The sequence below is a fragment of the Gadus chalcogrammus genome, chromosome 4 (genome assembly GCF_026213295.1).
Source record: "Gadus chalcogrammus isolate NIFS_2021 chromosome 4, NIFS_Gcha_1.0, whole genome shotgun sequence".
NCBI lineage: Eukaryota > Metazoa > Chordata > Actinopteri > Gadiformes > Gadidae > Gadus > Gadus chalcogrammus.
The window spans coordinates 19,616,237-19,630,908 of record NC_079415.1 but is presented as its reverse complement, the minus strand read 5'-3'; the positions used below and the strand labels follow the sequence as shown (position 1 = coordinate 19,630,908).

The 14,672-nt window shown below is 44.5% G+C and overlaps 1 protein-coding gene across 1 annotated transcript in view; it reads left to right on the top strand.

Annotated features, from left to right (window-relative positions):
- Positions 1 to 4,949: 4,949 nt before the first annotated feature.
- The window catches only part of sapcd2 (suppressor APC domain containing 2), a 24,153-nt gene continuing 14,430 nt past the window's right edge, over positions 4,950 to 14,672 (top strand). Inside the window, exons 1-2 of the mRNA XM_056588883.1 lie at positions 4,950 to 5,967; positions 13,199 to 13,332. Coding sequence (XP_056444858.1) covers positions 5,178 to 5,967; positions 13,199 to 13,332 — 924 coding nt within the window. The 5' untranslated portion in view covers positions 4,950 to 5,177. The remainder of the gene's footprint in view (positions 5,968 to 13,198; positions 13,333 to 14,672) is intronic.

Sequence of the window (14,672 nt, the reverse complement as noted above, 5' to 3'; positions counted from 1 at the left end):
TACATAGGCCTACCGATATCCATTTGTGTGTGAATTGAAACGTATTTGTGAGAAGAGAGTAATTTATATATAAATCACAAAATACATTTGTGTATCCTTCTCTGTGCATTCATTATTCATTATGAGACTGTTCTGACCCCATAGAGGAAGGGCTGGCAGGCGTATCAATGAACAGAGCATCTAATCGGCTTCACGAAGCAACGAAGAAGCTCTGGTTGCTGGTGAACACACAGAATGTGTATAACTGGAACGAATGTATGCGACAACGGATTAAAGGTCCACACAAGCAATCATAACTTTCTCAAAAAACCCAAAGTGTATAAGAGACAAGGATAACATTCGTTATAAATGGTAAGAAGACAGGATATTAAAGACGCCGGTTACGAACTGTTACCAAAGAAAGAATATCCAACTCTTAATACTAGCGTAACGCTGGGACCCCACCATGAGGCGAAGACAAGACGACGTAGCGTACATGAAATAAACAGCGTCAAAGAGCAGCTAATTCGGTCTATTAACGCAGCGAAGAAGCTCTAGGCCCTACTTGCCGGAGAACACGCTTGTGCAACATGAGTCATGACCGTGTGCGACGGTGGACTAAAAGTCTACTCAAGCACACAAAACCTTCTCAATAAACACAAAGCGTATAAGTGATAGGGGTAGCGGATCAATCATAAATTGTTACAGGACAGGATATTAAAGACGCTGGTTACAAACCGTGACCAAAGCCAGAATAACCGGTCACTCTTATGGTGTGATCCAGATGCCTCGGAGACCAGCCTTCCGAGTTGCACATTTCCGGTCTTGGAGCACTTATAGCGTTCCCGTTCGTCTTCGACAAAATAATATTTTTCCCTTGACCCCTGAGTGGCATCAGCACAACCTCCACACACTATGAGGAGGTGAGCGGGGCCAGAGAGTAAACGGATGGCAGTTGCTGTCAGACATACGCCGTGCTCATGAAGGCGACACAGGGACATTTCCTGTGAGCCTTGTGAATAGGAACGGGGAAGAAAAACATCCTTGAGATCCAGGGATGTGAACCAAGCGCCCCCTCTCACACAGCTCTCACTCTTTCAGAGCAACGCTGTGGTGATGAGCATTTTTCTGCGTAACAACTGATTTGTTGAAGTCGCAAGATCCAGAATGGGCCTGTCTCAAGAGACAAGCCACCTCTGCAGCGGGGTCTGCCAACCTAGCTCAATAGGCCGAGGATGTGCAAAACACAACGACTCTATAAATAACCCTAAATTCTCAGAAGAACACGCAAAGCGATGATCAGGAGAATGAGCGAGTCTGTAACTTCTGACTCAACCCCATTTAATTTTTTATGAAAAAAGGGTGATGCAGAGAAACAAAGCTTCTCCTACGTCTAGGAAAAACCCAAACCGCCAACAAACGTTATCCCAACCATGTTGAGAAATAACGTCGCTCTCGCCAACACACAAAGCCAACCTTCACATCTCGTGTGATGTCCGGCTCGTCTGGAAGCAGAGAATAACGCTGCAGGGCAGGCCAAAGCGACAGGGCGATAGAGGAACGTACCACGAGCAACTCCACCTTCTCCTTATAGTCAAACCGACTGTAGGGAGAAACGCTCTTGCCAACGCGCATAGCGCTCGGGGAGAGGGCGAGCAGACAGCTGATTAAAGCTGTCTGGCCCCAACCCACCTTCATATCGTGTGTGATGTCTTGCTCGTCTGCAAGCGGAGGCATGCCGAAGAGACCGAGCGATAGAGGAAGGTGCCACGAGCAACTCTGCCGTCTCCTTACAGCGAACCTACTGTTGGGAGAAAAGGGCAAAATGTCGGGGTCTAGGGGACTGGTAGACGAGGCCGTACATGCGGCAACGTGCGACAAGTCCCCAGCCCACTCATGAAGCACACAGGATCGCCGCATGGAGGCGGACGAACACGGGCTACACTACACCACACTACAACCACTGGGCTGAAAGGAGGGCGAGGGAGCGTGACAATTATACACGTGGTTGTGTAAAGTGTGACTTTATAACTTTCCATAAATTATATGTACAACATATATATCATTATGTGCAGAAAGAAAGATAAAACAAGTTGGTTCTTCCGCGGCCTGGTCCCCCTCAACGTAGCGATGACGACGGCGTTTTACACGTCGTCCGGCTGGAGACTGTCATGGCCAACAGGCAGAGGAGAGCAGGTTATGGTGGCACGAGGCGTGCTGCTGGAAGTGCCGACGGGCAGGAAGAGCAGAGAGGCCTTACCTTTGTGGGCTCCGTCACGCCGCCGCTGCATTTCTTCATCGTGCATTTCTTCAAAGTCTAAGTAGTTGACTGGTTTCAGCAATTGCTGAAAGAAAAGGCTGCTCTGCGCCACGTTATATACCAGGTACCGTGGGGAATGTTGGCGTGTAATTCCCCACAGTGTGAATTTTGTGTAATTATCATGAGCATCACATACAAAATGTAGAAGGATGTAGCTTCGCCTTGCGTTTCGTACGCCATCTTACTCGAATGCAGCCTGAGTTTGTTGTTGCTGCTGAGGTAAAGAGGTCAGCCGGTGGCTTTATTACCACTATTTGAAATTGGTTTAGCGCCACCTATCGTACCGGGGTATGACATGCTTCGGGCCAATGAATCGATTTTCTGACCGTCGTGTATACTCAGACAATTGCAGTTGTCCAATTAGTATAGTTGAACTATGGCTGTAATCCGATTAAGAGGTGCATGTAAACGTATTGGGTTACTTTAGTACTGTGATTAGTTGCAGATTAGCTGTGATTAACGTAAACTGGACATTTGAAACAATATAACCTTTCACGCCTTGCACGAAGCCTGAAAGGAAACTAAATGACCAAAGTCCATTATTTGAACACGGGAAGCCTTAGTAAGCCTTAGAATGACTCCACACAACCTGTCACTAAAGACAGCTTTCTCGCTCTTTTCATTTCAGTTTAAACATTTACAGATTTTCAAACTGACAATGTTCTAATTCTGACTAGTCAAATAAATGGTCTCTTTTTTGGTGTTCAGCATTAGCAACGGCAACCCTGCCATAATTGGGGACATGGACCATATTAAACCAGGGCTTCATTATGAACAAAATATCTATCTCTTTGCTAAAACAATCCATCCGAACAGAACTAAAATGTCCTATTTGTGTTCTCCCTAATGGAGTTTCACTATCATTGATTGCTCAAAAGAATATTCCACTTGGCTTAAACCCTAACCTGAATTTAAGTAGTGTTGCATATTCTCGAAGAAAGTTGTCCAATCCCGGGTTGCTTTGAACTCACTTCATTTATTATAAAGTCGTCGGCATGTTTCGGCATGGTAAGTGAAGCTATACGGAGGGAATTCTAGGAATCGTGTAGAACACGTGTGAGAGATAATAACTCTGGCTACTATGGGCCACGGGCAGAGGCCCGTGACCCTTCGCGGGTGTCGCTGAAAATCTCTGGCCACTATTCACCTCCGGTCCTCAGGTAGAGACCGCCAAGTGGGCGTGGCCTAGTGGGCGTGGCCGGGGTGCCGTAATGGCTTCGGCTTCTTCATATATTTAAAAGGCGCTGCCATCTGTGGCTGGAGCAGCCTCCAATAAGGTCTTGCTCCCCTTGTGGCTATGTATAGTATTTACGGCTTATATATTTGGTCCTGCTTCATGGGTCTATGTGTGGGTAGCTTAGATTCTTAAAATACGTAACAATAGCCTATCCAATGGCTTCCGCCTGTCATATCTTTCCATATTTAATGTCACTAATACTCAATTGTTATGGTCTAATTGCCGCGATTCTGATCGAATAAGAGATTGCAATAACAATAACACTGCTGTTTGTGTGTGTTTGCATGTTTGTTTAAGAAAGAGTGTGTGAGAGGGGAGAGAGAGAGAGTGTGTGTGTATGCATGTGTGTTTGTGTGTGTGTGCATTTGTGTTTGTGAGTGAGAAAGAGATGGAGAGTGTGTTTGTTCATGCTTCTGCATGTGTGTGTATACATATGTGTGTTTGTGTGTGTGTTTGAGAGAGAGAGACCACAAATGTGTGTGTGTGTGTGTGTGCGTGTGTGTTCATGGGATCATATTATGTGTGTGTGTGTGTGTGTGTGTGTGTGTGTGTGTGTGTGTGTGTGTGTGTGTGTGTGTGTGTGTGTGTGTGTGTGTGTGTGTGTGTGTGTGTGTGTGTGTGTGCGTGTGTGTGTGTTTAGTAGCTTTGTGTGCCAGCAGAATGCAGAGTTGGATGAGAGAGGTAGTCTGACCCTCTCTGCTTAATAATCGAAAGGGACACGATGAGGCCATGGGACAAAGAGTTGGCCTTTCTCTATCCCTTCCTCTCCCACAAACAGAACTCTTTCTGCGGTCAATGCAATTATTTAAAAACAATGCCACCAACTCCTTCTCTCCACATTTGTTTGTTGCCCCCGTGCAAGGGCTGAAAGATGGCAACAATAGTGTAGCGTAATTGAGTGTATGTATGTATAGGTTGTATGTGAAGGATCTTCGTAAGCTATTACTCATGTTTATAATTGTATTATTATACCATATCACGATTGGTTGTTCATTCAAGAAAGCACATTGATAACACACATTCGATAATCAGTAGAAAACCGTAGGCCTACGCCGCGCCCTGATGCGATTATCTCTAAGTGACTTGTATAATCATGACACAGTTAATAAGCACTATTTGATGTGCTTTAGAGCTGTGAAGTCAAAATACTATCAAACCAATCCCAAAATAAAGTAGGGTTATAATAGAATACTGATAATATATATAATGATAGTATTTGAAGTTGTCAAATACAAGAAATCGGATATGAATCAAAAATCAGATATGAAAACGTCCCGTTTGCAATAATAAGCGCAACTCAAACTTCTTGGACCAATCGGAGCGAGTCTCTCCCTCACCGTGACCAATAGGAGCGCGTCTCTCCCTCACCTGACCAATAGGCGGACGCCTTGGCAGACAGACACAGACGTTTGAAGGGCGGTGATGCAAAAGGTATTGCGAGCGACATGAAAGAGGTTTAGTTCTTACGGAAATATTTATTTTATTGTTTACAACTCTGTGGCATAATTTTTACGGAAAGACCTCGATTACATTGGAAAAGCAAGTTACCGTATCCGATTATAACAAGCGAACACGGCGCCTCGGACCTGAATCCATGCTATAGGTTTAATGTCACTCGGTGAAAGTAACCTATACCCATAAATGGCTCTGATACCTACCGATGACTGTAAACTGAACAATCAATCTACAACTAATGGGAGAATCTGTGCAAGAAAAACAGGTTTTCAGGGCCGGTCTGGCAGTTTTAAAAGTGTCAGAATGCAACCTAAAGAAAGTGACTATTCAACCGATAGCTTACCGAAAGCCTTCCTCCTCAGCCTTAGGACACTCTTTGATATTTTAGATGACGGAAGGAGAGGTTTTGTCCATATATCAGAGATAGAGGGCCGATGGCAGGGCGCAGACACACAGGACCTGCCCGGCGGGGTGCTGGAGTGCTTGCGGCGGGCGGCTCCACCACATGGCTGCCTCACCTTCCAGAGGTTCGTAGCTGGCCTGCGCTATTCAATGCTCAACCCCGACAATAATAATGATCACTTTAAGGCAGAGGCGGCTCTCCAGACCGCAAAGCCGTATCCAAACCATCATTTGCCCCCTCCACTGACAAAATCCGCCTCGCATTCTACGTGCAATGTCGGCACGCGAATTGATAACAAACCTCGGCCTCTGGGGCCGAGCAATGTGGCAAATACGCAACAGAAGCCCCGAGCGACCCCGCTGCACGACCTGGTCCGGCCGGAGGACGGGAGGAGGTACCCTTCCTGCGGGACAGCGAGGTACGACGCGGGGTGCGAAAGGTCCGGAAGGTGTTTGGAGCGGGTCTCTGTTGTACCCGTGCAATATATCGGGAAGCAAGGTCTTCAGCCAGGTCGTGTCCGGGCCATTGATTTGCTTGCGCTGGAATCTTCACAGTTCCTAAGATCTACGACGTGTGAGTATCTCATAAAAGTCTTCTCAGATGCTATGTGTTAATGTGTGTGTGTGTGTGTGTGTGTGTGTGTGTGTGTGTGTGTGTGTGTGTGTGTGTGTGTGTGTGTGTGTGTGTGTGTGTGTGTGTGTGTGTGTGTGTGTGTGTGTGTGTGTGTGTTGTAAGCCTATCTATGCACTGTTACAATACCAAACATATTATCTCATTCAATGCATGCATCAATACAGATCTGCAGCAAACAAAAAAAAACATACGTTAAATAATGCAATAGTACATCAATGTGAACATGCATTTATATTATCTTTGAGCTAAACTGGGATGTACAGTGGAAGAGGTAGATCTCAGTTACTCTCTGATGAGGAGTGATTCCTGGATTTATGGCTGACCCTGACCCAACACATGAGGTCTAGACCACCTGAAGGCTCTTGTAGGAGAGTCAGAGAGATGAAGGTAGAGTTCATCTTTGTTCTCTTGATGGACGTAGATTTAAATTACACTGTTTATACAGCAGAAGTGTTGTTTACTTTCTTCTTGTTTCTGTCTCTTTCTCTATTTTTCCCATCGCACAATGGCACACATAAAGACACACACACACACAGACAGAAAGACAGACAGACAGACAGAGAGAGACTTTTGTCTCTCTCTTTCTTGCTCTCCCTTTTTCTGGCACTCTCCGACTTTCTCTGTTTCTCCCTATTTCTTGCTCGCTTTCTGTCTCTGTCTCTCTACGACTCTCTCTCTCTTTTGCCTGTATCCCTCCCTCCCTCTCTCCCTCTCTCCCTCTCTTTTGCTTGTTCTTTCAAATGCCCAACAAGCCTTGGATACTTGCATCTATTGGACTCAGGAAAAAGTTAGACAGAGAGAGAAAGACAGGCCGAGAGAAAGAGAGTCCTCACAGACAGAAACACAGACAGACAGACAGTGCTGTCATCGTCGTCATGAACCCTGACCATTGGATGAGGCCAGATGACAGCATTCATGCCCAGACTATCGTAAGGACCCGAGAGGTGAAACCTTGCCAATCCTTCCCCAGAGTCTCCCTCTCCTGGCCATAATATGCCAGTTTCCCCCCAATGCCTTGCTCCGTTCCCCTTCTCTCCCCTCTTCTTTTTGCGCTATGAAATTCCAATGTAGGGTGAAAGGTCAGTTGTACAACTGGTTCTGGGCTGGATTGTTGTGGATGTCGTGTGTGGGTTAGGGGGAGGGTTTGCTAGTAAAACAACGATTTGGGTTGATCGGGTTGGGCATCATTTTTGCTGATGTATTAAAACAACATTTTTTTTAATGATGATAATAATAATCCATGGGTCATTCAAACCTTTGCTGCATAACATGCATAAATAACACAGCAAAATTCTCATAGCTGAATAGAATGCATCATATATAACTTACAGAATCCCTACCAGGCAGTGATGTTGGCACCAGGGTAAAATTGTCATAATTCTGTTCATATTTGCACATGTCAGAGATTGTCTGAAAAGACGGAAGAGTTCTTTGGAATGGGACATAGCCCATGCTGGCTAAGTCAAAGTCAATATCCTTTCTTGAAGGATTGAACATATGTATAGCTACATAATGAATGACCCTCCTTGGGGTTCACATTAACAGGTTAGGTTGAAAACAACCACAAGAATGTTAATTATATAATACTAAGTTGGGTATTTTATATACCGTAGTTATGGCGTATTATCTGCTCTTGTCCAATATTTCTCTACTTGCTCTATAACATGGCTCTCTCTAGTGGATGACAATACCCATAACATGCTGAGGTTAAAACAATATAACAACATCAACAACAACGAAAACATCCTGCTCCTAACTGGTAACTTCTCTTTTAACGTTCATATGAAGCTCTAAAAAATATGATTAATTAATTCTCCAAATGTAGATTCTGGTTGACCCAAAAATACTTAGTTGTTTGCTTTTGTGAAAGCATAAGACCTAACCCTACCTGTGGGGTATACGAACCTCGCTGACAGTGGCGATTTTGGTTTGGAAACTCTGGTGGGGCCCATGCAGGAAAATATTATAACGCAATCCAGAAATACCACATATTACTACCATCATAACAAAAACAGTAGCAAGTGAAAGAGGGGACCAAAATTGCAGCTGAATAATGCCATCACTCAAACGCGAATCTGACGACATTTATTAGGCTATTATAGCAATAGCACCACCGAATGGCAGCGTTCAAGATCTCACAATATCAAAACTCAAGAAAACAACAACGTGGCAACAATAAAAACACAACGCCGCACACCCTTTACACAGCAATCAATATACAAAGCCACCACTCACAATATACCAAAAAAAGAAGAAGTATGGTTTAAGTTGTATTAAGTTTGCAGGCCACCATACTGTACAATTAACAATGAATCTAGCCTGATAGAGTGGTTGCCTTTTCAGACCTGGATAATCCTGGGTGAAAATTTAAGTAAGTTTGGGCTAAGATGGTAATTACCTGTGCTTTAAGGACAGTGCTGTCTGGTCTCCTTTGTGTGGCTGAGGTGAAACACAAGCATTTTTTTCCGCTTGAACCACTCCTGGTTGAACGATCTATTCTTGTCCTTTCCCTCTTGAATAATGATTAAATCCGTCGGGCGATGTGGTCCCAAACGTTTTATCTCCAACTTCTGTTCAAATGCTAAATCTCACATGAGACAGATACTCAACACGATTCATCATTTAATGAATGAAACGTCCATTTGTTGTTATTTACTGTAACAGTAACTGTAACTGTAACAGTAACTACGTTAGCTAGCCAGCAAGATCTGATCGGCCCCCGCCGTAAACCCCGCCCTTTCTACAAATCAGCCAATGAGAAGAGCTTTGGGGCCCTAAACTTCTGGCCCCACCGCCGAAACAGAAGTGGGCGCTGCGCACGCGCTTGCTCGCGCAACAGCACCAGTTTTCTACACTGCAGCAGACAGGGCCATCTCGGCTGGGCCCCACCGAGCAGAACAGACGAGACGGAGCAACGAACTATTTCACACACAACTACTACACTACAACAATTGCGTTAATCAAATTAAAACTGCGGACATGTAATTAATTATTAACAATTAATATATTATTAACTTATGCTCAATGACATTTTTGAAAAAGAAAAGTATAATCGTGCCCTGCACGGCAGCGTTCTCTGCTGGGGCCGTGCCCCACTGGCCCCTAATGCAAAGACGCCACTGCTTGCTGAACATACCCAGGCTTTCTTGGGAAAGCCTGGATCGACGGAGACGCAACTCGCAATAGTTAAATGGTACTACGACGCTCACTTAGGATTCTATTAATCGAGCTATGTTTTCCACTTTAGGTTCAATGCGTGTTCACGTGAAAGGGGAATTTATTGCGTAATTTTACTCACCTTTACAAACTGGATAGATCAAGAGCAGTCTATTTCACTCAAGAGGAACAGATAGTCATAATAAACTCCTACGAGGAGTTAAAAAATCATATAAATGCTAGGGGCAACACAGTTGCAGATAATAAGGATAGGGAGGCGTCCTGGCCAAAAACTGCAGATAGTGTACGTATAAGTGAAAAGATTCTTCATATTGTCTATAAAATAACTAGGCCAAATGCAGAATTGTTCGCCATTAATCCCAATAGAGTGATGATGATTTCAAAATGCATAAGCAACGTTCAGCCTGCACTGTAAAAAATAAAAAGTTGGGCAAACTCAAAATTGCAAGGCAACTTACTGCAATACATTTTTGAGTTTTGAGCCCATCAAAAACGTGATTTTCTTCTTTAGACAAACTTGAAAGTTAGAGTTATACCAACTAAGATTTTTATATTTTACAAACTCAAAAAAATAAGTCAGGGGTGTTAACTTAAAGGTCCCATGACATGCTATTTTATGTATTCTTTAATATAGGTATTAGTGGGCAACTAACACAGTATTCAAAGACGTTCCCGAAATTTAGCCGTGGTGCAGAGTTACAGCCACTCCGAGCCAGTCGCACATTGAGCTTCGCCCAAATGCGCTGTTTCGGTGGGCGTGTCAAGGAGGAGGGTGGGGGTGTGGCCCTGAGCAGCTTGCAGCCACGGTACCATGCGCTCTGTTTACAGTGGATGTATCGCAATGGCGAGGCGCACACAGCCTTTAGCCGTGTTCTGTAAATATTCTAGAACACACGGGAGTCCTGGAGCTCTATATCTAAATATTATCATATAGCCTACACAGATATCTATATCATATAATATATTATCACGGCCAAAAGCTGTGTGAGCCGATATTATGAATCTCAAACGACCGCGTTGGGTTCTCCGACGTTCCTGGTTCTTCAACGTCCACATCAATGTGAATACACACACTGTAACGCAGAGTGGAGGAGAAAGGGATTGTTGGCGGCGAATGTCTCCCGCTTGAGCCCCGCTGAGGGACCACCGCCGGAGGCGGAGGTGCATAAGCGCTGCCCGGCAAAGATCCCTTTCTCCTCCTTGTCGTGGTTCATGTTCTTGAGGGAGTCAAAGCCAAAGTTCCTTCCCCCCAATTCATTCTCAACCTTGGCTGAGATAACCCCCAATACGAGTCTCGTTGTAGAAATACCAGAGACGAGAGTCCGACGTGTTATGCGCCATCACACCAACAGCAGAACGGTTATCCAAATAACAAGGAAGTGTACAACACTTGCGTTACAGTCCTGGAGCTCTATATCTAAATAATATCATATAATACATACATATCTATATCATATAACATATTGTGTGCGCCTCCAGACGATATTATGAATCACAAACGACTTTGTCGGGTTCTGCGACGTCTCTGGTTCTTCCACTTTCACATCATCCTGAAGTTGACTGAACCGCGCGCTGCCTGCTGCCGGCTGCCCGCTGCCGGGCAATGGTGCCTCGCGGCAACCGGCGGCATGTCGCAGTTCATGTACTTCAGCGAGTCAAACCAAAGTTCCTTTCCCCCAATTCCTTCTCAACCATGGCTCAGATAACCCCCACGACAGTCTCGTTGTGGAAATACAAGACACGTCAAAGAACCGACAAGAAACACTTGCGTTACAGTGTGTGTATTCACACACACACATGTGGCGCTCGCACGGTCGAGTCTCATTGGCGGGCCAACGTCTCTGGGCGGGCCAGGCAGAGTAAGGGGAGGAGCTGAGATTCCTGATGACGTCATGAATACAGACATTCCAAATCAGCGCGCTTGAGCCTCCGTTTTTTCAAAGGCGAGCAGAACAGCTAGTGCTAGTTTTACACCAAACACAAGTTTTAGCCACTGGCCATAGGCAGGCTAGGGGAACTCATATTTATGTTAGAAAACCTCACAAAGTGAGATTTTCATGTCATGGGACCTTTAATATTTCAAATTAAGGTTAATATTATTTAAAAAAAAAAACATTTCAAAGAATGCAAAACGAGTTTTAAGTTCACTTTATTAAAATTAATAATTTGAAACTTCCATTTTACATTTCTGAATGCCAGACAGCAATATAACAAGCAACATGTAGCTAGTTCAGCAGCAGAGAATCGCTGTCTAAATGCAGCAAACCAAAGAGCAGAACAAGTTTGATATTATGGTCAAACTTGTTCTGCACGAGACGGGAGCCCAGGTTAAACGGTGACGCAACTCTCGTGCCTCATACACCGCACGATCCCGAGAGCTGCCATTATTTAACACACATCCGCAACACACAGCGCACCGCACACCCAACCAACGGACATGCAAGTCTCGGTAACGGTGGCGGCAACACTACGCACAATAAACAACACACAAACAATAAAGACCCCAAACCCAACTTAACCTTAACCCAACTTAACCTAACAGAAACAAATTGACAAAAGGCAATAAACCCCTTTTTCCCAACCGGCATCACGAATACCCAGACTCCCCGGGGGGTAGTGTCGAAATGCGCATGCGCACCGTAGTTGGCCCAGCCTCAGACAGAGTCTGACTTAAACCCGTGTGTCTTGCTAACAAAGAGACTACAGTGAGCCCAACTCTTGACCCAAAACTCAACATTGTTGGTTGGACTAAATTGCATTGCACAGTTGTACATGAATACTTAATGTTTTATATTCATTTTACTCAGAAATCATAATGAGACCAACAATTTTGAGTTTTCGTTTTTACAGTGTGCCTTATTCTATAATTTAGGGAATTCACTTTAAATACACCCTATGTAAGAAATATATAGCATATGTTTTCGACCGCTGAGAGGTAGTGGCGGTGGCGTAGTGGATTACTATAAGACCCGAACGCCAGCGATCGGGGTTCAAATCACGCTGGTCAATTATCATGCCTTTTACCCCAATAGATGTGGTGCCAGCACGGCCTTGAGAACTTGGGTTCAAGTTTGAAATAAACACAAAAATATAATTCCATAACCTTTAGTGTATACGTTTTCCATATGACATAAGAGTTGGGAGACGAACCCTGTACACAGAAATTCAAGACTGACACGCTACCTCCAATCTACCACTCTCTCACGGAGACACACTGCGCAACAGTAGAATTGCCTACATAAGGTCCAACTAGGATGATCAAATAGCGAATAATCTCTGATGAGAACCTGCATGTCTCATAGAGAATATTCTCAGGCAATGCGAAGGGATCGAATCTGTCCCGAAAAATCCTCGGAGAGACCCTTGCACGATTCGGCTCCGAGGTACACAGGAACACCCAGTAATGGTGACCCCATTGTCAAAGGGGGGCCAGGAAACTGCGCACGCCGATCTAACCCGATAGACTTAGCTGATAACCTGCTCCCGATCAGGTTTGGTTGACAGCATAAGTCACTATGGTGATACAGCGACACTAAAAGAGATTGACTTTCGTGTCCCAGTTAACCCAGGCTTTGAGCGCAACATACCTCGCTAACCCACTAATCGAGGTTCGTAGTACAGGGCACAGTTCAGCAAAGACATGTATCCAACCCTCTTTTGTTGAACTGTCTAGTTCTCACTGTATCCATCATGAATACATACCTGGTATACAACACAATACACCATTATTTTGCAGGGGAGAAAAGGACCAAAAAGTAGTATGGTATGTAGGTGGCCATTGTTTTGAACCAGTGTGTGTGTGTCTGTGTGTGTGTGCATGTGCTCGTGCGTGTGTGTGCATCGACCAAATGATAGCAGTAGTTGTGATTGCTGATGTCTTGTTATGTGATTGCAGTTGTTTGACAAAGCAGACATTCCTTGCAACTAAGCCCAACCTTGATGGCAGTGTCCATAAAGATGAGTTAACGTCGAGCCCCTGTTCTGGTCCATGCAGGTGCTGTTGAGGCAGGGCTCCAGAGATCTCGGAGCGAATCAGCGAAAGGATTAAGGGCCGGCTCAATGCGACATCAGCGGAGCCGAGAAGAGCAGCGGCGCCACACCATCACCAATGGAGTCGATTACGGAATGGTCCATGCACACACACGCACGAGCACATGCACACACACACAGACACACACACACTGGTTCAAAACAATGGCCACTTACATACCATACTACTTTTTGGTCCTTTTCTCCCCTGCAAAATAATGGTGTATTATGTTGTATACCAGGTATGTATTCATGATGGATACAGTGAGAACTAGACAGTAAGGTATGTGATAGAGAGAGAGAGGATGACATGCAGCAAATGACTACAGAATAGGGATGGGCACGAGTAGTAAATTCCAAACTCGAGTGATCGAAGGAATTCCTCGAGGATCAATCGAGTACTCGTTTAATCAAATCTATTTTTAGAATGCATCTGCAGCAGGAATAGGCCTAATGATGAACGGCAATATTACCAACCAAACATGTAATGCTTATTCTCCATCAAAACAGTCAGAGTTATCAGAGTATTCATTATTTATTTTTGCAAACGTTCAAAACGCATTTTCCTTACAAAAATAAATATGCGTCTCACAATTTAAATCACGTCGAACCAAGGCCTGTAACGGTTTACAAAAAAACAAAACTAAACAAGTAGCATAACCATTGCAAATAATTTAAAGCGGCAAATAAAACGGCAGCAAATGGACTATGGAAATACTCCGCGTTTTGATCTTCTCTACACGGCCGGGATTATAGCTGCGTCTTGCGGCGGTGAAAATAGCCGACACACTTGGTTGCTGCGGGTCTGCTTTCCCGAGCTCACCGTTGTGTTTCAGGAGAATATGTTGCCACATAGTACTTGAAGTACTCTGGTAGCTCGATTTCGCTTGGCATATTTTACATTTCACCTTATGATCTCCTATTTCTTTAAAGTATTTCAATTCTTCGCTGCACATTGCTTTAACCGCCATCTCTTAACTTTTTGAATTCTGGCGTGCCTGCACACGGAACGGCACACGCCACACAGAAATTTGATACATTTCATTTGCTTTGTGCCCACGGCATGCGTTAGTGGCGCCGCACAGAAAATGTATACATTTGCTTCAGAAAACTTTGTTAGTGCGTGTATATGCAAACTCGAGTTTGCCTGTCCACCAACCGAGTTCATTTGTAACGAGGAGTACTCGAGTAATCGACTACAGACGCAAATCAAACCCGAGTGTCTGCCGGAACTGAGCCTTGATGGCTCTATCCAGTGCCCCCTACTCATGGTCTTTAACCAGACTTGCTGTCAAGTCTGATGAGGCTGAAGTTGATGATTCATTTGTTCATACCTCATACTCTTAAAGTTAACTTCATGGACTGAGCAGAGCTGGCCATGCAGTGTGGAAAAGGTGATGAAGTTCCAATGTAGCTAAACCAAATATAAATAGGAGATA